Source organism: Brienomyrus brachyistius, chromosome 18, assembly GCF_023856365.1.
Source record: "Brienomyrus brachyistius isolate T26 chromosome 18, BBRACH_0.4, whole genome shotgun sequence".
Classification (NCBI taxonomy): Eukaryota; Metazoa; Chordata; class Actinopteri; order Osteoglossiformes; family Mormyridae; genus Brienomyrus; species Brienomyrus brachyistius.
This window is the reverse complement of record NC_064550.1, coordinates 1,163,699-1,185,555: the sequence shown is the minus strand read 5'-3', so window position 1 is coordinate 1,185,555 and position 21,857 is coordinate 1,163,699. Positions and strand designations below refer to the sequence as shown.

At 43.9% G+C, this 21,857-nt stretch overlaps 2 protein-coding genes across 6 annotated transcripts; both read right to left on the bottom strand.

The window, feature by feature from the left end:
• Positions 1 to 1,837: 1,837 nt before the first annotated feature.
• Positions 1,838 to 9,362, bottom strand: csad (cysteine sulfinic acid decarboxylase). 3 transcript variants are annotated; one of them, XM_048983929.1, is made up of 15 exons: positions 9,284 to 9,362; positions 8,433 to 8,476; positions 6,878 to 7,029; positions 6,615 to 6,741; positions 6,050 to 6,140; positions 5,313 to 5,535; positions 5,020 to 5,099; positions 4,850 to 4,904; positions 4,256 to 4,372; positions 4,107 to 4,171; positions 3,926 to 4,007; positions 3,557 to 3,756; positions 3,184 to 3,235; positions 2,973 to 3,062; positions 1,838 to 2,669 (listed from the first exon to the last, which is right to left on the bottom strand). In XM_048983929.1, exons 2-15 carry the CDS (start codon positions 8,473 to 8,475, stop codon positions 2,496 to 2,498), a joined length of 1,551 nt encoding a protein of 516 aa, XP_048839886.1. In that variant the 5' UTR covers position 8,476; positions 9,284 to 9,362; the 3' UTR covers positions 1,838 to 2,495. The 3 variants fall into 3 exon arrangements, with proteins under 3 accessions (XP_048839886.1, XP_048839885.1, XP_048839887.1); XM_048983928.1 differs by having other exon boundaries at positions 8,433 to 8,550; positions 9,284 to 9,301; XM_048983930.1 differs by lacking the exon at positions 9,284 to 9,362 and adding an exon at positions 8,597 to 9,241.
• Positions 9,363 to 11,052: 1,690 nt separating this feature from the next.
• Positions 11,053 to 16,153, bottom strand: zgc:174906 (uncharacterized protein LOC571548 homolog). 3 transcript variants are annotated; one of them, XM_048983946.1, is made up of 5 exons: positions 15,763 to 15,999; positions 14,786 to 15,097; positions 14,539 to 14,604; positions 13,307 to 13,419; positions 11,053 to 11,494 (listed from the first exon to the last, which is right to left on the bottom strand). In XM_048983946.1, exons 2-5 carry the CDS (start codon positions 15,093 to 15,095, stop codon positions 11,435 to 11,437), a joined length of 549 nt encoding a protein of 182 aa, XP_048839903.1. In that variant the 5' UTR covers positions 15,096 to 15,097; positions 15,763 to 15,999; the 3' UTR covers positions 11,053 to 11,434. The 3 variants fall into 3 exon arrangements, with proteins under 3 accessions (XP_048839903.1, XP_048839901.1, XP_048839902.1); XM_048983944.1 differs by lacking the exons at positions 11,053 to 11,494; positions 15,763 to 15,999 and adding an exon at positions 16,035 to 16,153 and having other exon boundaries at positions 11,836 to 13,419; XM_048983945.1 differs by lacking the exon at positions 11,053 to 11,494 and having other exon boundaries at positions 11,836 to 13,419; positions 15,763 to 15,997.
• Between the last annotated feature and the right edge of the window lie 5,704 nt (positions 16,154 to 21,857).

Genomic DNA, 21,857 nt, shown 5'->3' with positions numbered 1-21,857 from the left:
TACATGCTGCTACATCCTTCAGCGCACCATAAAAGATATGCTGCTAAAAAGTTTTTTCTTGCTGCTACTCCCTCCAAGTGCACCATAGATCACCATGGAAATGGGTTGTATGTGTATTGCGTATGTTATTTTTATGTTATTTTTTAATGCTCCCTTAGTTTTAATTTTTAATTTGTCTGTTTACGCTGTTGGACTAGGAGGAATGGCATTTCATTCTTGATACTTGTACGAAAGTGCATGGTAAAATGACCATAAAGGAAATCTTAAATTTCAGACAGTACATCATTATGCTGCTAACATTGCAGTGGAGAAATAACGGATGGGCTTCCATTGTGGGAGATGTTTTCCTGAAATGTTCATGTTTCGGAGATGATTGCAGTAAAGCTTAAATAAATAATGAAACAGTTAGTAAAACATTTCTATATGTTGAAATTGTATGGAGAATAATGGAATAAAATAATTTTGCTGTGGGAACATATAGCAGATTAGATGCATCATGCTTGGAGCAGAAAGAAGGTAAGTAAAGTAAGTGTGGCCTCTGCTGAGGAAAGATTGGAAAACCAGCAGGAACATCTCTGTGGTCCCATTTTTGTTTGATGGGAAGCCAGTGCAGTAGAGCTAAAACTGCAGACAACTTCCTCTCTTAAGAAACCTGGAAGCACCGTTCTGGAGCAGCTGGGATTTTCTAGGGTCTCATGAGAGGAGGCCACAGTGAAGTGCATTATCACAGTTACAACATGATAAATTAATCTACGTCCCAAGCAGGAAATGCTGGGATTACAGCAGTGCATGGAACAGTGCAGGAGTGCAAAGACTGTGCAATAAAAGCACATTATGCGTACCGCTCATTCGGCTGAGGATCCCCCCGGAGAAGTCTCAGTGGCCCTGGAGTCATCAGGTTTGGGGTTAATGTCCAACTGTGTGCTTCCTGCCTAGCTTTGAACAGCGACAGCCCAAAGCCGAACTGTGTGGCCCACATTGGTTTTGAAATACACTCCCCGAAAGCTGCTGCTGTATAGTGAAACTGGAGGCCTTTGAGAGCCATCTGTAAGACCCGGTTTCCTCCCCTGGCTCTGCAGCCTCCGTTCCAGTGTCTTCATGAGGTGAAGCTCTCCCATAAGCCATGGTGAGGATGCAGTCACAGGACTGACTGAAGAATTTCATTATACAAATTAACTAGACGCCTATTTGGTTATCGAAATAGGCACAGGGAGTATGTCCTGCAGATGTTGACACACACTACATGCTAATGTGACTAAAGCCATTTTCTCAGGTACAGAATAAGATGGATGATTGATTGAAATAGAGGCTTCTGCATTGTCAGATGTACCAATTAGTACCCTTGAGGGTACAATCACTTGTCACTGGGGCTGTAGCCTCAAGGCTCTGCCTCACAGGAGGTCCTGGAGCCGATCTCAGGCAGAACTAGACTGGGGCACATTCTGGACAAGATGTCTGTCACAGGACACACACAGACAATGATATACAGTGGGGCAATTTAAAAATAACAATTAGCCTAACTGCCTGTCTTAGATATGGAGAGAACATACAAGCATAGAGGTGGGACTTCAAACCAATTAATTCAAATTAATTAATTATATTAAAAGCTGAGGCATGTGTGTAAACTTTATGGTCTAGGTTAGGGTTATATTATTCAAGACGATATATTTCAAAATCAAACCTAAATTTCTTCAGTATTTTTTTGACAATCTATTGCTTAAGATTATTATCTGATTATTCACTGGGTGACACTGTTAAGAAGCTAGTACGTTTTGGATGTTTTTTTTTTTTATATTTTCCTTTGGCCAGTGGGCTTGTTTTTAAAAACGGATTTAGATTTGCCAAGTAAAACAACATTTATTAAAGAGAATCTGCACTATATGTCTTTGAACAGAATCCGAAACCCTTGTATTGTTTGGTTATTTAAATGCACTTCAGTAACAATGTGCTTACCACAGCAAAATAGCGAAAAATGACAGTTCCATTACATTTTTTTTTTTTTTACAATTTCAATTAACCTGAATAAATTCACTCTGGAAAGTTAGCATTAATGTAACCAGTCACAGTTTAGGACACATGAGTGCAAAAGTCATGAACTGTGAATTCAACACAATTAAAACCTTAAGGACACTTATTCTAGTACATAAATGTGTTCCCAAAACATAATTAAAAAAAATGCACGACAGCAGATCCTACAAAAGTTTAGTCCTTATATGATGATATTTATGAAAGGGAGATGCTAGAGAGGATCGGACTGATTAAAATGTGCTGCTGTGACCTTTAATGAATGTTGAACAGACTGAAATGGATGGGGTGCACATAGTTCAACTATTGAACATGTAGACACTAACTGTGCGACCTCTGCTATGCTTCCATTAATTAAAGTGATTTTTTTTTCCTAATAAGACTGACCTATTAAAGAACTAAATGGGAACAGTGAGGAACAGGAAATCAGGCATCTACTGAGAGTACTGAGTGCTGACTGCGGGGAAAAGTCAAAGATCGTTCCCCAGCCTCTCAATCTCGTCCAGGAAAAAGTCCAGGTCCTTCCGGGTGATCTGAGGGGAGATGATCACCATCCGGAAGAAGTTGACTCTTCCCTTCTGTGGCTGGTAGCCCACCATCATGCAGCCTTTGCGCACCATTCGCTCCTTTATGATTGGTGCCACCTAGTGGGGAAAAACTGTTATTGTTACTACCACGTGAATTTTAGCCAGGGAAAGGGTAGTCTGATTGCAACAGGAGAAAAAAAAAGTAATAACAGCTAAATTCAACTTTTGTAGTTTTTTTTTTATCTAGCATTATAGGAAACACTTTATTTAAGTATCAAGGCACAACTGGAATGTCCACTAGTGTTATGAAAGAGTTATAATATCATACAGGAGAGTCCAATTATACTGAAACCTTACAAATAACCCAGCAGGGTTCTTTGAATGCTCGCATCTTGATGAACTCCGGTTTCACTTACACACCTTGGACAGCTTTTCCTGGTATTCCTCGGTGCCTTCGCTGCCCCTCAGGCTGGGGGGGATGAACCAAAAGCAGACGTTCACAAACTGCGGCTGTTTCGGGGCCAGAAAACACAGACATCTTGAGTTTCAGCTCAAGGTTCAGCACTTGGTACATCGCATCATACCTGCTGCAGATAACAGTGTCAGAGAGCGGCTGAGCATCGGCCGTTACCTCATTGACCAGCTGGAAGCCCTCCCTCATCTTCATCTTCCCCACGAGGTACCTGTAGCATCAGGAGCAAGTGAGAGACACTGATTACCCTGGTTACCCTTCACCTTACTAACTCAAACAGCTCCATCATCAGTGGGCTTCCATCCAAGACAAGATGGTCAAAGAAGGAGTAAAGAAGGTCATGCCACTGTGTCGAACAGCTGTAACTCCCACTTTTTTTTAGACAAAAACCAAAGTAAGAGGAACATTTTCCATAAGGAGGCCTTTTAGGGTTGAGGCGTAACGCTGGCAGTGGCTAATGAAACGCCTGATGTTTCACCACGGTTTTAAGGCACCTTCTATCCAAGCTCGTCCTGCACCCCTCCCTGTGTACCTGGTGTTCTCGAAGGCCTTGTCCACCCTCTGGCCCAGCCCCCGGCTGCCCACCGCCTTCCACATGAGCCACAGCTTCAGGCAGTCCACCTTTCGCCCACACTGGATGGATTTGTCCCCGGTGTCCAGGCTCACATCGTAGAACTTGTCTTGCTGGAACAGGTAGGTGGCATTGGCGCAGTGGCAGCGCTTCAGGAGGTCCTGGAGACGGCAGAGGGTTTATAAGAGGATGCGGGGCTTGGACCAGGACCCAGGGCCGCTCAGGCAAATACCCCCCCAAGCAGGAAGCCAATGGACTCATTGATCTGACCCTGGTCCTTGGACGGGCATATGGAACCTTCAGAAATGCCAAGCCCAGACTGGCCCATACCGTGGTGTCCTTCATGAGGAACACAGAGCACTGCAGTCCTGCCATCAGCATCTTGTGGGGGTTCCAGGCCACCGAATCTGCCCTAGTTCCACACAGAGAGGGCAGGGACTCAGTCACTGAGCCATGGAGACTTTCATCATTCCATTACCTCCGGTGGACGCTGCAGCAAGTCAGAGCCTACCTCTCGATGCCTTTCAGCAGGTGTTTGTGGGCGCTGGAGAACAGCACACTGCCCCCCCAGGCAGCCTGCAGGACATGGGGAGAAGCTGTGGCACCCGTCCACATTCTTGCAGACATGCCCCCCCCCGCCCCACCGGATCGGAAACTCACATCGACATGCAGCCACAGACTATTCCTGGCGCAGATGTCAGCAATGCGGTCCAGGGGGTCAAAGGCTCCCTGTATAGTGGTTCCTGAGGTGGCACTGACCAGTAGGGGTACTGAGTCCTGCAGAGAGGCATGGATTAGAAGAAGGGGGGTGTGATGTGCTGGCAAAAGCTGACCAAAAGGGGACGCTTGCAGAAGCCGCTCAGCGTGCTTATGACTGTCAGGAAAATTGATTCAGGCAGATTGCAGGCTTTTATGAAATATACAAAGTAAACAAATGAAAAATGAATCTCACTTAGTGTATATAAACTAAATGGTCACTCTACTCTTACAGATCTGTTTGACAGCTGTAACCAATGAGGATTCAGTGCCATTAGGATACGTCCATATATATAATGTCTTACAAGCTCAAATCATGCTCTTTCTGAACCATGGTACATTAGTAACTGTGTTTTCAACGCCAAATGACCAGTGTCACCTGAGAGAAGGTAAAGCCAAATACAAACATTCACTGACGAAGACATGAAAGAAGCGCGGGCCTGAGCAGGGCCCATGTTCTCCAGAAGCTTCTAGATAGGATGCTGTTTAGCAACGTGCCTGAGATCTAGCAAGTTCAATTTTGTCTTCTAGGTCTTCTGGTATCATGCAACCCCTGTGGACAGTAAAAGGGGTAGAGAGAGATAGAGCAAGAGGTTATCCAGGATCAGTTATCCAGGATCAGTTATCCAGGGGTTCAGTACAAGATGATAGGGGATGAGGGACTGTACCGTTCATCCACCTTCACAGTGAAGATGTTCTCCAGGCCAATTCCTTGGAAGGAGGCCGCTTTGCACACAGAATAGTGGCTCTGGAGGGAACAGGACAGCAGGTTGATTTCACGTGAAAACGTCTTTCTCAGGTGAGATACTGACACGTTCAGGTGCACAGCATCAGTCAGAAGAGACAGAACATCTTGGCATGGACCTTATCATCTAAAGGCTGACCTAATGGCACTGCGTTTCATGGCTTCTGCATGTTTATAGTCAGATTGATGTCAGACAGGCTTTCGCTTAGGATTCACCTCCTGTGACGTGAAGATGGCCAGGCGTGGCAAGGCCCACATGCCCTGCACCTTGACCTGCGGGAACGCCCGGTACCGCGCCACATTCATGGCATACATGTTGGACATGGAGCCGCCGGGGCAGAAGATGCCGTCACCGTCTGGCCAGCCCACCATGAGGCGCAGCTTGGACAGAACCTCGTTCTCCATAAGCACGAAGACGGGGCCTACCTCGTAGGTGTACCTGACGGGAGAGGTCGGGGAGAGGAGCCAAGGTCACCGCGTTGGTTGGGTGATACGTTAACCACAAACCATGAATGAGTAACAGACATTACAGCCCTGCTTGACTAACCCATGTTTTGACTCTTTATTGGTCTCCATGGGGAAATTCTCTTTTCACCTACTCCATATTTCTGTGCATGATACACATATTTAGATGGGAATAAGCTTGGCAGTGAAGGCCAGCCACCTGCAGTTGCGCCAATGGAGATGGCAATTAAGGGCCTTGTTCAAGAGCCCACGGACATGTTAGGCACAAGCCAGGCACAAACCGCCGACCTTCCAATTACATACACAGAGCCTTAGCCTGCTGTGCCACATCCTGCCCCAAAAAGTCCATCCTTAACCTTAGAGGTGAGACAGTTAAGCTTTTTGGTGACATGGAGAGGGTCTTGTTTCATACTTCATTCCTTTCCACGGCCAGGCAGAGCTCAGGCTGACAGACACTTCAGCCACAGCGCCACCCGGGTGACACTTACTGGCTGGTGTTGAGGGACTCTGTGAGGAAGCGTCCGGCCAGCGAGTGATAGTCCATGCCTGAAAACAGCTGGTTGAAGAAGTATGGGTGACCTAGGAATCAGAAGGCATACTCACACTTGGCCCAGCTACCTCAACCACGATTGTCCTCCCTCCCTGCTGGTCTGCGCTCACATTGCACTTAACATTCCAGACCCGAGCATGCGTACGTCTTCACTGTGCGGATTTTTGCGATGAAGAAAACATAGGAAGAAAAGTGCTATCGCAGGACAGAATGAAGTTCATGATTAATGTCCTCATTTGTGGTTTATTTTGAGTTGTTTTGGGTGTCATGACACACGACCGTATACTAGATAAACAGTGCTGCACGTATAAGACAATAGTCCCATTTTTTTTTGCCTGTTGCACCCAGTTGTTACTTGATACTCTAGTCAGCGCAAATTTCCTGCAAATATTGCGCCTCTGCCATAGACCAAAGTGATCCCAGAGAAGCTTCACGAATGTCACAAGCAATCCGCATCCCGCGAGCATCGAACATGAGCAGCTACCGGGCTGGTGGAACCTTACAGGTCTTGACGCTGTATCTGGCCACGTCTTGGACGCGCTTTAGCAGCTGCTGCTGGTTCTCCCCCCCTTCCCGCAGCTCCAGGTCCAGCAGAGCCGACAGCTCGGCAGGGTCCTGCCACTCGCAGACCTGCAAAGACCGCCGGAAACAGGGCTCGTAGATGCTTCCGGAAACACACACGGTGCACCGAGCACCAGCATGAAGTAACTAGTGTGAAGAGTGAGAACATCAAGCGAACAAATGGCCATCAGAGGGAGTCCAACACCTTCTCCTGCACATTGGTCCCTCTGCGCAGAACCTCCTCCAGGATCACGTTGAAGGCCTCCTTCAGGAAACTCTGGCCATCACCCTGGTCCTCCAGGCCTGTAGTCAGGGGGTGCCCGTTCTGGAGACCCATCGCCCTCTTCAGGGTCTCCACTGTGGAGACAGACACAGCTTTTGGGATGGTCGACACCAGCTGAATGAACTCAGAGCTCCATGATGGACAATGGAATATGATCATGTTTACTCTGGTTATTGACTCGCAGTTAGAGGAAACCGCGTGAGCCTCATATTGTTATAAAACGACTGTCATCACTTTCCTCATGAATTTACCGCGTGATGCTACCAGCCTGGCTTCTTTCTTTAATTTGGACGGATGCGGCTGAACCATCTCCAGCAGGCCACCACATCAGTGCCTCCTACTGGTCTGACAGGTCCCTCACCCTGGCCTGAGCTGTGCATTTCAGCTCTGCAGCCGCTCTGATCCGAATCAGTGGCTCTCATTTGTCGATATTGTGTGTGTGACTTCCCTGCAATGGAATGGCATCCCATCCAGGGTGTCCCCTGCCCAGTACCCCGTTCTCCCTGGAATGATGCAGGCTCACTGGTTAAGTGGTTATGGAAGATGGACAGATGGATAACTATTAATAACTAATGACAATCCTTTAGATTACAAAAACAGTATTTGTGCCATATTTAATCATGGTTTAGGGTAAACTGTAAATTCTTCTAATCAGGGATCCCTTGGACAAAAGGGCAGTTTTAGTCCTCTGCGTCTGCCTGACACTGCCTGCTTCCTGCCATATTTGAACCAATTAGAGGAAATATCCAAATTATTATAATATGATCTATTGCATATGAAATGGGGAACTAACTCGTTTACGGGGCAATTTTGTAATTTTATTTATATCACAAGTACTATAAGGCAAATTAAATGTATCCAGTTCTTGGTCGAAGATGATGATAATAACAACAATAATTATTATTGTCATTATTAATTATTGTTTGAATGGACCTACGATACAGAAAGTCAATCTAATGCATTATATATAGTGTTATTTCACGCTCACGAACGCATACATAGAAACGCAAACATAATTAGTGATGGCCTGTAATTGCCATGTGCTTTGCCTGTGGTCGTGGAAACGGCTGGTATCTTTCCATTATGCTCCCTTTGCCAGCTGTACAGATAAGGAAAGTTCGCCTAGTTCAAGTAAAAATGTCGTGTTAATGCTGTCGCTCTTGACCTTTGCATCTATCCATTTTCGATCTATAATCATCCTCAAATAACTGCATTTTTTTTAGGAATTTCCCCAGTTTTTTTTTTTTTTGTAGTGTCCTCGGGAGGCTGCCGTTCTTTTCCAAGAAGTACAGACAAACATTTAGAAGCTTGTGTGACAGAAAGTACGTTTCAAAATGTGGGTGTATCATGTGCATACGAGCATAGAAGTTGACATCTTTTCAAAGCTTCGTTCATATAAACAGTTATTTATCATCAGTTTCTACTGCAGATAAAAGATGCCTGACACTAAGTGTAGCCACGCGGGTATGTACTTTACCTTCACATTCTCCGTTCTGGGGGCTGCAGACCGATCCGTTCATGCTGAGATACAGACAGAGGCTCAGATTCAGCTCAGGGGTTTGACCAGATGCGATCCGATCGCTGTATAAAGAAAACTGCAAACCAATAAACGAGCGGAGCTGAGTGTGTCCATGCATGCACCTCCTCAGTTGGACCCGGTCCACACGTTCCGATAAGGGAATAAGGCACGAGACTGTAGGATATGTTGCGCACCCCCCCCCCCCCCAAAAAAAGAAAGAAAAACTTCAGTTCATGTGGCAAATGTTTGCTCCCTGCGTTAATCTATGTCTTTATGCAAGCGGATCAGTTTGCATCTTCAATCTTGCATGTCGACACCAGTAACATCACCATATCACCACAGCCAGCTGATACGTTTTAGATGATGAAGGGCGAAACAATAGTCAGTGCTTGATGTGATGCTATTTTTAAGTTAATGTAAGTTAGTGTGTAGGTGGTCCTACAAGGGCCTGTCAGCCCCCACATTACCCGGGTTACACTATCCGAGACGGGCGGTCCAGTTTCATTTACAGTCCAAAATCATTTATAGTCCGCTTCTGCCCCGAGTGTCCGGTTATTTTTATCACACCCCACCGCCATCGTGTACAGTGCACAGTGTATTTCGGGTTGGAAAGCCAAAGGCAGATTGTTCCTTAAACATTAATTCGGTGGATTATTAAACTTATGCAGATAACGTACAAAACCACTCGACCAGAGGCGGCGTTCAGATTTGATCATAATGTATAAAAAATCTAACAAATAAATGCATTTTTGAACATTATTATTATTATAACGTATGAAATGTGAACGCAAAGTATATTGCTGCCTTACTGAAGTACGGTGACTCGGGGTTTATTTTGTGCATGTTCCCTTTATGTGTAAAGCAACGTATAGCGCGCTTTTTTTCAGGGGCGGATCTAAGTAAATACGTGGTAAATACGTAAGCAACCCCACATCAAAATAATAACATCGAAATATGGATTACTTCCTTTTTTAAGCGGAACTACAGAAGAGCCATGGTGCGGCGCGGCCACCCACATAAACAGCCTAGAAGGAGCCCCCACGTACACTACAGTCAAAAATGTATGCAGGCGCCATTTGGCATCAGGAAAGTCCATCATAATCTTAAGCATTTTAAAAAATTATTCAGTGGAGCATTTATCATGAATACGCGTTTCGGTTTTTTTTAAATGCAAAAAAATCTGTCGACTGATTCAAATAACGGGCATTATTTCAACATGAATTTCAAAACGCAATATAGCATAGTGATACCAGGTAAGGAGCTGCTTTAATATATGTTAAGCTTCAGAAATTAGTTGAGTTTATCACCTCCGGCCATCCCCAACTTGATATGCGTCTGGAGAAGATAACTGATTTTTTATTATTATTATTATTATTATTATTATTATTATTATTGAGCAAAATTGAGCTTTAATGTCTTCTGCATCTTGGCTGCTAAAATGTCCTTTTTACGAATTATTAATTGGTTGTGGAGATGTCCAACATCACGTTCTGTTGAGTTATTGAGAAACGAGTCATTTCTGTTTCATCATACTGCAGGAAGGCACATTAATGCAGCATCGGACCTGTCTCCCCAGCAGTTCGGGGGGGGGGGGGGGGGGGGGGTGGGGGGTTGGGTGGCTTTATATGTTTTGGTGTTTTGGTTTGAAATTGAACAGCCCAGGACGGCAGGGGGCCTTTCCCAGTCGAACACCTTCAACGTGGAAGAGCTATACATTCCTGCTGATAAAACATCTATTTAAAGGAGTCGGCAGACAAGGAAATATCTAAATGGTACCATAAAGCAGGATAAGACTGTCACTGGTTAACTTAGTGCCTTATCAATTACTGTATGTACAAAATGGGCTTCATGGCTTATGCATATTGCTGGCTATAGCGGCGAGTAACCTTCCTAATGTGATGGGGTGGGACGCCATCTTCCCTCCATGAACACATTAAGGGTGGAGAAGGTCTAAAAACTCCTGCAAATGGTAATAACAGCAAAAAGGAATCTGTGCAAAATCTGCAGATGACCAGTCCCAGAGCAGAAGAGCAGACATCATCACAGTGAAGCCGTCTATCTCTCTGCATTGAAGTTGAAGTGAAAAATGAAGGAGTGCCGCTCTCCTGGGACTCCTGGGCCATGCTCAGGCGTGAAGGAGACCTTCTGGTTTGGACAGGTGAGGAGAAACCTCAAGAGCCACATCAAAAACAAGACATCTCATCTATGGCTTCCTGTCTCCTCAAAAGTACGAGGAGAGTATCTGGTTGCTTTTCTGACTCTGCTGAAGTGACTCTATGTGGGCTGACTCTTTGTGGAGTGATCATCAGCTCTTAGATCTACATGCAGGCTGAACCCCAGCCGGCTTTAGCCAGACATGGCCGGGGGGAGGGGGAGGGGGAGGGGAGATGCACGGCAGTTGTACAAAGCCCGCCCCCTCAGAAACTGATGACTCAAAGGTACAAGGGTGAACAAGGGTGAACAAGGGTGAAAACACATCAGGGTGAAACAACGTGATACTTGCCGAGAGGAGAAAGGTTAAGGCACAAACAGATAACAGCCCCCCAAGCACCTCAGACGTCACATTTTTTTTCAAACATTTATTTTTTTACAAGAATTTTGCTTAGGAAGAGTTTAAATATTAAGTATGAAATTAACTACGCAGAAAAAAAACTGGGAATGCATAGTCACATAATGCAATACACTTTTTTGCACCCCCCCCCCAAACCTGAGACACATTTATTTGATTTTTTTTTTTTTTGTACAAAATACACCAGCACTGTTTGAGTTACAACAGCACTTTATGTAATAACCACAAGTTAACTTGCCCCTTGATACTGTACTTTTCCACAACCTGTAACTTCAGAATACAGCCATTCACTTGTATAAAAAAAATAAAAAATATCAGAAAGTCTGCAATAATGGAATGTTCTAGAAAAAGGGGGTCTCTGTATACAGTGCCAACTTTCAGGTGCTGCACCTCACTGCCTGATGTGATCCCTCAACTGCCCTGCAGTCACTGGCGATGAGCCCACAGCTTCCTGCATTCAGAAAGAAACATATTCCAGTAAAACTGGCAACAAAACTAAACAACAATGGTGGAGTGCAGTTCTCATTATTACCGTACTATCATACAGGTTGTCAGGATTTTATGGCAAGTAATCACAAGCCTTGTGTCAACAGATGCTACAAAACAATAAAAACTCAGTTTCACTTTCAGGAAGCCAAGAGGCTTTGCTCTCCCTGCAATCTCTGCCAGTTGGCTCTTTTTACAGATTTTAATTAGTGTCAGCTGGACTTCATTACCTAAACGAGCATTGGCCACATTTTTTTTTAGCTATGGCTTTTCTGAAAATGGTGTGAAGGTGTGTGCGTGTGTTTTGGGGGGGGGGGGGGGGGGTGTTATAGATCACATTTGGGGACATTTTTCAGGTTGCCGTTTGGATAACATAGATTTTATAAAAATCTGTAAGCGCAATCAAAAAAAGTAAAAATGCCAAAAGTCTTGTATTTCGTTTAGTTAAAGTTAGAGCTGGACAAGGGTTTAAGGTCGTCCTGACTGAGAGTAGGGTTTTCCCCAAAGAAATGAATAGATGGTCCCCATTTAGATAAGTACTCCAACATGTATATGTTGGGGCAGTGTGGGGATCAGTGGGCTAAGCCTGTGTGTGTATAATCACAGGGTTTCTGGTTCCCAGAGCCTCAGCACATCTGCGGGTCCTTGAGCAAGGCCCTGAACCCCCAGCTCCCTGGGCGCTGTTACGGGTGGCTGCCCTTTGTGAACAACTTACTCTACAAAGAGCATATTGAGGGAGGCGTAAAGATGATTTCATATCAATCAATAAAGTATCAATTATTATTGTGCAAGACGAAGATGCAGGGGACAGGAAGAAATGGAAACAGATGATCCGCTGTGGGAACAGCTGAAACCCATCCATCCATCCATTTTCCAAACCGCTTATCCTACTGGGTCGCGGGGGGTCCAGAGCCTATCCCGGAAGCAATGGGCACGAGGCAGGGAACAACCCAGGATGGGGGGCCAGCCCATTGCAGGGCACACTCACACACCATTCACTTACACATGCACACCTACGGGCAATTTAGCAACTCCAATTAACCTCAGCTTGTCTTTGGACTGTGGGGGGGAAAACGGGAGTACCCGGAGGAAACCCCAAGACGACATGGGGAGAACATGCAAACTCCACATACATGTAACCCAGGCGGAGACTTGAACCCGGGTCCCAGAGGTGTAAAGCAACAGTGCTAACCACTGCACCACCATGCCACCCCAACAGCAGAAATAAGAAAAAGTTTTTCTGAAATTGATTCATAAAGATTACAAATTATCTTTGTTTCCTTGACAAATCATATGATTATTGACCTTTACATTATGAAAAGCTTGCAACTTCTTGCCAGGACACCCTGAGCTGGAACATTCCACAGGGACCACGGGTATGCCGAGTGCTTACACAGATTTATGGATCTTTCTGGAAATTTGGAAGACGAAAGTGTCCATAAACCACACCGTCCTTGTCATCCAATGATACCGATTGCGAAAATGTGTAGTAATGCTGACAAAATATTTTGTTTTGTATAAAAGGAATGTAAATAAAACAGTATTGCTAACTGCCCATTTAACAGGCTCGCTACATCAATCAAAAATGCACGTGTAGTTTCTGCATATTTATCCGGGGCTACAGGAGGACATCCAGGCTCTCGGGCAGCAGGCTGATGTCACCCTGCGACAGCACGTGGTGCAGGTGTGCCGCCGTCGCCCGTCGGCCTTCTCGCATGCGCCAGGAACGCAGCATGGCGAACACGCGATCCACATGATGCCGGTTGTCCTCCTCCACCTGGTCCAGCAGCACGTTGGATAGACCAAGAGCCAGGATGCCCAGCTGCCTCCAGGAGTGGTCCACACCCTTGGCCAGGAGCATCAGCTGTCTGTCTGTCACTAGCTCCTCCCCTACACAGCCAAAACAACCAATCACACGCCAGCTCACCATCAGCTTCCATAATGCATAACACCTCCAGGTTACCACAACATTTGTAGTAAAATGCGTTATTGCAAATTTCATCTGGTTTATCTACTAGGTTAATACAAAGTCCACACACATCGAGGAGCGTATTAAGGCTTATTTATATTTCTGTGTAGAATCTATGCCATCGGCAGCTGCATATCACATATCTTAGCTTATGCTGTAGCCTGACTCGCACGTCCCTGGAAGCGTAACTACAGCCTACCCATGTTAGGGAAATATTAAATACTGAGCATGAGTAACTTTTTTAACTAGGCAGGTCCTGGGTACTTTTATTTAGGTTTCAGTGTGAAATAAGACCATATTCGTTTTAAAAAGACCAAGTAAAACCTCTAAGATTAGTGGTATAGTTTTTGGTTTAGGCCACCAATGGACATGAACCATGAAACACAGCTTGATAGTGTCGTCGGGAGGCTCTTGATGTACCGCTGATGAACATCACCACCTCATGTCATTTTTGCACAGAAAAGAGTTCATTACTGGGGTCTATGATCAATTAAATTTGCGCACCGGACAAGTTTTGTGTTTCAATCCATTAGTCTCACTAATGCACTTACAGCCAATGAACTGGAATGTGTTGAGATTTTAAATGTAAATTTAGCAAACAAAGGCACTCTTACAAAATACAGACACTCCCCAGGTTATAATGGGGTTACGATCCGATTAACCTGTTATAAGGCGAAAATATCGTAAGGCAAAAATGCATTTTAATACAGTACACCTAACAAGCATCATAGCCTAGCCATTAAAATGCTTAGAACATTTACATTAGCCTACAACTGAGCAAACTCTTAACACAAAGCCTATTTTATAATAAAGTGTTGGATATTTCATGCAATTTATTGAATAATGGACTGAAAAGAAAGTTAAAATATCGTAACATGGACCATCATAACCCAGGCAGCGTCTGTATATGAATTATGTAGTTGCAAAATTCACTGTTGTAATATGAGATTAATTAAAAAACAAAGCTATTGAGAAGGTAAGTGGAAATCTTGTGAGGAAGACCTTCATGTGGCCATCTGACACCGCCGGGGGGGACTTACGCTTAGGTTTCTTGTTGGGCACATTTTCTTCACATTCTTCATTTCTCGTTTTGCTCCGTTTGGGTCCTGGACCAGAGACATGTGGAACGTCAGAGCACCACCGTCAGTCATGAAGAGCACCACCGTCAGCCATGAAGAGCACCACCGTCAGCCATGAAGAGCACCACCGTCAGCCATGAAGAGCACCACCGTCAGCCATGAAGAGCTCCACAGGAGGCTCAGCGCCCGAGGAGGGCGGGGCTCCTACCTCTGGGGTTCTGCCGGAGATTCCTGAGAATCCTTAGCTTCGGGAACGTCTTCAGCATGTCTTTCTTCCTCAGAACGTTCAGCATCTCCCTGCTGGAAGCTTCCCCCTTCTGGATCACACAGTCCAGCACCTCACACACCTTCTCAGAAGGGTCATTCATGGCTTTGACGCTGTTATACTTCCTCATGGTGAGCAGGCCGCAGGAATGAGCGTGTTGCAGCAGATAGTCAGGGTCTGCACTCAGAATGTCGATCAGCTTGGTCTTCCACCGTTGCAACGGCACACTGCCCTCTGCTGGCTGCTCTTCCATGTCTATCGAGCACATTTACACAAAGTAGTGTGTATGGATCGCTTCTATTCTGACATTTTTACACAGGAGTCAAACATGATTTCAACTGTAAAAAATATTCTAATGACACTTTATTGATCCCCACTGGCAAATTCCCTTTTTGCCTACTCCATCATGCTCTCAATGACACAGGCATTGGGGGCAGCGAGGCTGTGGGCTAAGCCTGTGTGCCTTTAATCAGAGTCACTGGTTCAAACCCAGCCTGAGCATGTCTCTGGGTCCTTGAGCAAGGCCCTTAACCCCCAGCTCCCTGGGCCCACTCAGCCCCTTAAGCCATGGGGCAACCAAAAAAGGTAACCGAGAGAAGAGCCGCCCGCTCAGACCTGCTAAATGTACATTTTTTGGATGCTAACAGTGTACTGAATTAGCAAAAAATTACAAAAATTAAGTCGAGACTTATTTTTATTAAACCCACATCACTAATATTTTTAACCAACCTATATATATTTTTTGTAGATCTGATACATATTCATATTAATGGTGTACAACAAAGTAATACCTATATATTATTTTGTACCAAAATATACAAATTATTTTACATCGTCACACAGTGGTTCAATAATATTGTTACAGAACAATAAAATATCTGATTAAATTATGCTGTACAGGCTTTACGTAGGATTTTTACCCCGTTTTGCCAAGGAAATCACGTCGAAAATATATTTAACTTCTGTAGCGTTACGGATGCACTTCAAAATGCCTTAAGGTGCGCGCTGCGCAGGATGTAACGCGTGTACTATGAGGTCAGGTGCGGGCGAGCAACCCGATTAACCCCAATTAAAAACTCGAAACACAGGATAAGAGAATACTGCTCGCGTTTCTAACCCGAGGAGCGTCACTCTACTTTCAAACTATTATAAACTATTATAAACTGTACATCCGGCGAGAAGAGCCGCTTACCTTTTATCTGTCTTTGTCTGTGGCTTTTCTGAAACAATAAATAAGGAAATAAAAATAACCTACAAGAACAACTCCGTACGTTAAGGGCGTGTCGGTACGCACTACTGCCCCCTAGTGCTTCGGAGTTCAAACCTTTTCTGACACCGAGCCCGGCAGTAGGAGCTTGCTTCGTTCATGCATTATCACGTGACCGATGACGTCCGATTCGTCCTGCGGTGTCCAGAGGTTCGGATCCTGTCGGCTTCATAAAAGCGAGATAAAACCTTTGGGCATGGTGGGGTTCTTTTGCGGTTGCGATTGATTGCTATACATTGTTATACGTTGTTGCATTACAAAGAAAACACTGCATTCCATTCATTATGGAAAGTGGCGATCTTTGGATGTTTTGGAACATTTTGAGCTGTGAACCATTAAGATGAATGAATATTTATATATAAAATACGACTACTACTACTACTACTACTACTACTACTAATAATAATAATAATAATAATAATTATTATTATTATTATTATTTAATATATATATTATTAGTTCCATTGTTGGTTCTTTGACCCAATTCTCACCTTACATGTGGCAGGCTGGGTTTCCTTTCCCTTGCTGTAAATTGCTTTGGATACTAGCATCTTCCAAATGAATAAATGTAAATGATTATATTCATATTATTTATCATTATTGTACTGGCCAGGGTTGCATTGCTCCAAACATCTGTCATACAGCAATAACACATCCATCCATCCATCCATCCATTTTTTGTAGCTGCTTGTCCCATTCAGGGTTGCGGGGGGTCTGGAGCTTATTCTAGAAGCTACAGGCACACGCCCCATCACGATATTTTATTGAGAAGATATAATGACTGAAAATACACATGAGCAAACTGAACGAAACACTTATAGTATTTTTATAGTAGACCTACTTGACACACTTGTAATATACAGTTGGGGTCTCCCTATGTTTTAAAAAAAGGTTTGAAGACTTGAAACACATTCTGGCACAATATGGGGAAGATCTCGAAGGCTTCAGGAAGCTTCATCGGCTCTTCGCCACTTTGCAGAGTATAGATTCAAATCCGTGTGGCCTGGAGTAGGATTTGGCTCTTCGTCCTGCAGGTGGTGAATGGTCAACGCTTGCCCTTTTCTTATAGAATGCACAATGTACTGATGCGTCAGTTTTCCTTATGGAGGAATGCCAGTCTGCCATGAATACTGAGCTGCTGCTAAATATAGTAACTGATATTATTGTAGACAGAGCAGGCAGTTAAATCAGTTCAGTGTCATTGAATGTACAGTTTATTTGGTCAAGGCAGTTAATGAATCATAAGTGACTGAGACCAAGGGCGGCTTCCTGCTCATCCAGCGGTTCCTCACACTTCAGCTCCACCTGGCAGATCTCATCTGCTCTGTATTGTTGGGAGTTTCCATTCAAAAACACTTAACTTCACCTGACTGATATTATTATTATTATTATTCAGTGTCTTTGACCTTAGGAATTTTAAACAGAAGGACATTTCAATCCCTTGAACATATTAACATGCTGAGCGCCCTTCACTCACAGATCTTTGTGAAGACAAGTCCTGCCAGGTTCTTCATGACGATGCCGTTCCTTCAAGCCACTTATTCAAATTGTACCCACCGCACCCAGTTATGCAAAGTGACTGTACAAATTCTGTGTCATGTGACTGTAAACCGAGCCATTGTGGGGTATCACTGCTGCACTGCGACCTGTGGGCCCCTCATGGGACAGAATCCTCGAACTCATTACCGGCTGCTGTGTGCACCTGCCTCCCAGCACTAATAAGAGTCCTCTTTTCTTCCAAGAATCCACACAATTCCCAGTCTTCCAGCAGAATTTGACAAGGTGCTTGTTTAACACACTGAATGTGTGTTCGGACTTTTGGAGAGAACCTTGAGATATATCCTTAAAATGTACTCTGTGTTCCTTTAAACAATACTCTGGTATTTATCCTTAAGCTCCATCTGATATATACCCTGAAACAACATTCTGGTTTGTACCCTTTTACTGTCCTCTGATATGTACTCCCACACAACACTGATTTAGTGGCAGTTCTGGCTTGCACTGCAACCTGGGCGAAGCCCCCCCCCCCCCTTCGGTATTTCCTGCCATCTCGCACCCCCATCTGTACCATTCAGCACTGTCATTGTTATAAAGACATTTGGAATTATATAAATTAATAATGGTAAAATGAAAAACTACATAAATATAAAGACAGACAAAAAAAGTAACAAAGACAAATAGAAACAAATTGTAGTATATACATTTTTAAAAAAGAGCATTGAATTATTGTCCTTGAGTGTTTTAAAGGCACTGTACAAATAAAACTTATTATTATTATTGCCTAACAAAAATACTATTGTGATATTAGCCTATTTCATTTTATGTCTAGTACTCATAATGATATTTAATAGCTGTATACCTTTATATGGCTGGTTTAAGCATTGCATCAGAACTGTACAAAGTTAGAGGTGCACTATTTGATAGATTCCCACTCTCCCCTCAACCTACCCCCATCCCCATCTCCTACTTCTGAGCAGTAGCCTGCCTAGCCCACAAACCAGAATCAGGGCATCCAGTCCCGCAAAGTTAATTGAGCCATGCAATGACATGATATTATTGACGTGATGAGCAATAGAAAACCAATTGCCGATTACATTTGTTTTTGTCTTGTGCAGGCAGCCCTGGCTGGCTTCTTGGCTATATGTACCCTTAAACAGACCTCACATATGTACCCTTAAACAGCCCTCACATGTGTTCCCACAGTACTCTGGTATGTACCCTTAAACAGCACTCACATATGTACCCTAAAACAGCCCTCACATGTGTTCCCACAGTACTCTGGTATGTACCCTTAAACAGTACTCTGGTATGTACCCTTAAACAGCCCTCATATATTTACCCTTAAACAGTACTCTGGTATGTACCCTTAACCAGTACTTTGATATGTACCCTTAAACAGCCCTCATATATTTACCCTTAAACAGTACTCTGGCATGTACCCTCAAACAATACTCTGGTATGTACCCTTAAACAGCACTCACATATGTACCCTTAAACAGCCTTCACATGTGTTCCCACAGTACTCTGGTATGTACCCTTAAACAGTACTCTGGTATGTACCCTTAAACAGCCCTCACATATGTACCCTTAAACAGTACTTTGGTATGTACCCTTAAACAATACTCTGACATGTACCCTTAAACAGCCCTCATATATTTACCCTTAAACAGTACTCTGGTATGTACCCTTAACCAGTACTTTGATATGTACCCTTAAACAGCCCTCAGGTATATACCCTTAAAAAGTACTCTGGTATGTACTCTTAAACAGCCCTCTTATTCAGTATATACAGTAACATCAGTCCCCTGACAGTGTAAGCACATTTCCAGGCTCTGATGCTCATCTCTGTGCTCCACTTTCATGTTTGCTTTTGTCAAACACAGATTCCCATCTGGCACAGAACATTACCCACAGATAATGGTGCCCTGCGCTTTTCTCACGTCACTCTGAAGAGCTTGATAGGCTGGCTGGACAACATACATCATTGCTAAAGATGGATGCTGCTTCTCCTGCATCTGCTTGGTCAGGCATCTCACTTTGCTTTGTAGTTCCACCATGTTATTTCAGGCTTTTGGCTCACAGTTAAGCCATAGCTTCTTCTGTAGGTGGCTGCAACACCTATACTGGCCAGAGACACAACTCCCAGAATTCCCTGTGAGAGACCCCAGAGTCAAGCATACCATCCAAAGTTCCCTGTGGCAGAACCCAGAAACAACCAGAACTCCAGGGGTACAGAGTTCCCAGTGAGGGACCCAGAGACAACCACAAGTCCCAGAGTTCCCTGGGAGGGACCCCAGAGACATCCACCCTTCCCAGAATCCTCTTTGAGGGACCCTTCTTGAGTTTAAGCAATGTGTTCTTAGCAGGTTCATAATAGTTATGGCTCAGCTCCAACTCCAGTTCCTGCAAACTCAAACTGTTGGGGCTGGTTGCATAATGTTAAGTTCACCAAGCTGTCATGGGATATTCTACCTAAAAAGGAATGTAGCAGCAGATCATATCAGAGTGATGTCACCTAAGACACTAACGAGTACGTAGATGGGAAGGGCAGCCTGTCTGTTCTACTTGTGTCTGCAGGTACCCCAACATCTGTTATGTTCACTCCAGCAATGACTCATCCCACATGACCTCCTTGCCATTTCCTGCAAACGCAGGGAAGGGCATTGCGTGAGCACAGCCTTTCCTCTGGAAAATGCCGTTGAAGATGTACTGGAAGAGGTTCAGATGTTTTTCAGCCTGTAAACCATGTGCTTACAGATTTCATAGGGCAGAGATCTGCAGTATTTCAAATAAATGTATTTAAATATATACTGAGTTACTTTTGAGTATTCTTTAAATTGTATTTTGCTGGATGGAAAAAATAATCTGGTGTAATTTGTAACAAAATACTTTGAGATCATATTTTACGCATTTTACATATATAAACATTTTAATAAAATACGTCGTTTTCTTTATTTTCTGTTATTTTAAGAACCTTCCTAATCCAGGCTTACAGACTATTAAATACAGCCTATCACCGTTTTCGGCTAGATGCAAGTAAATCACCTAACATGCTTCGTTGGGCCCAGCGTGCTCGTTGTGAGCTTAGTTTTACCGATGATCAGTAATACAAGGACATTAAAAACACCTTGGTGCTCGGTGCTAATTACCGTAAGGTAAAGTATGACTCACAAGATATACAATTGCTCACCGGATGTTATTATAGGACATAAAAACAGAGCAGTTAGTAAACAGCAGTGTTTTAGATCTTGTGAATTAACTTGCTAGCCTACTAGTGCCATTCTACTTAATTTCAACATACAAGCTCAGGCATTAGGATCTTGTGGTTTGACATATAATGAAGCCTTCAGTAGCGTTAAATGAGGCTAGCTACTTTTGTTCCTAATAACGAAATTAATTTGTAGCAATTAAACATAGGAGTATTTATAGCGTTTGTGCGTGCTCAGCAGCCTACTGTCAGAAATAGCGATAAATTCAGGCATTATGATAATTAATGTTAAAAACCCTTTGTGCGCCTCCCCGCGCGTGCACACACACACACCTGGCACCCCTGTCAGCCACCGCCACTAATACTGTGCGCAACACTGGGAATAAATTAAGGGCGCAAGAGTTGTGAACCTGTGACCGTAACCGCCATACACACGTTTATCATTTCATATCGCGGTTCTGTAATGCAGATTCGCGACAGCCACCCCAACCCGCTTCCGCAGGTACAGCCTGTTGAGGTCTCATCACGTAATGTTACAAAAGTCATTTTTCATTGACAATTAACACTATAACATATGTAAATCACAAAAATATTATTCCCTTTAAAGTTAGGGAAAGCTGACTTTTTTTTTTTTTGTAATTATTAAAAATTACTAGGGCTGTTCTGTACACGCATTTGTTGTGTGCTGTTACTATACATGTATTTTTTGTATTTTCAAATTACAAATTACTTGTATTTTAGCTAAATACATTTCTCACACCAGTATTTTGTATTTTATCTTGTTACCTTTGATGAGCAAGTATTTGCGACAAGTTTGTGATGTATTTCTGCCCGTCTGGCATTATAAGTGAGGTGCTGAGACTAAGCCCTTGCTGTGGTGGTTTGGGGCCATTGATGGCATCCAGCTCTTGACCCCTTGTGGATAAGAGTGCTGAACCAGTATTTTTCTTCACATGAGTGAGTGATGTTTCCTTCATCATATGACTCATCTTGAGTGGGAGCCTCACTCTTTCTTAGGAGGCTGGAGGGAGTTTCCACTG

What these genes read in the sequence shown, in the direction of transcription:
- csad (XM_048983929.1), bottom strand. Translation starts at nt 8,475, where the DNA reads ATGAACGGATCGGTCTGCAGCCCCCAGAACGGAGAATGTGAAG. An exon ending in ACTGTGAAGGTGGATGAACG is followed by an intron (nt 4,905 to 5,019) that starts GTACAGTCCCTC and finishes TACTGTCCACAG; the next exon opens with GGGTTGCATGATACCAGAAG. An exon ending in ACCAGGAAAAGCTGTCCAAG is followed by an intron (nt 2,670 to 2,972) that starts GTGTGTAAGTGA and finishes TTTCCCCACTAG; the next exon opens with GTGGCACCAATCATAAAGGA.
- zgc:174906 (XM_048983944.1), bottom strand. Translation starts at nt 15,095, where the DNA reads ATGGAAGAGCAGCCAGCAGAGGGCAGTGTGCCGTTGCAACGGTGGAAG. An exon ending in TCTCCGGCAGAACCCCAGAG is followed by an intron (nt 14,605 to 14,785) that starts GTAGGAGCCCCG and finishes TCTCTGGTCCAG; the next exon opens with GACCCAAACGGAGCAAAACG. An exon ending in GCCCAACAAGAAACCTAAGC is followed by an intron (nt 13,420 to 14,538) that starts GTAAGTCCCCCC and finishes TTGGCTGTGTAG; the next exon opens with GGGAGGAGCTAGTGACAGAC.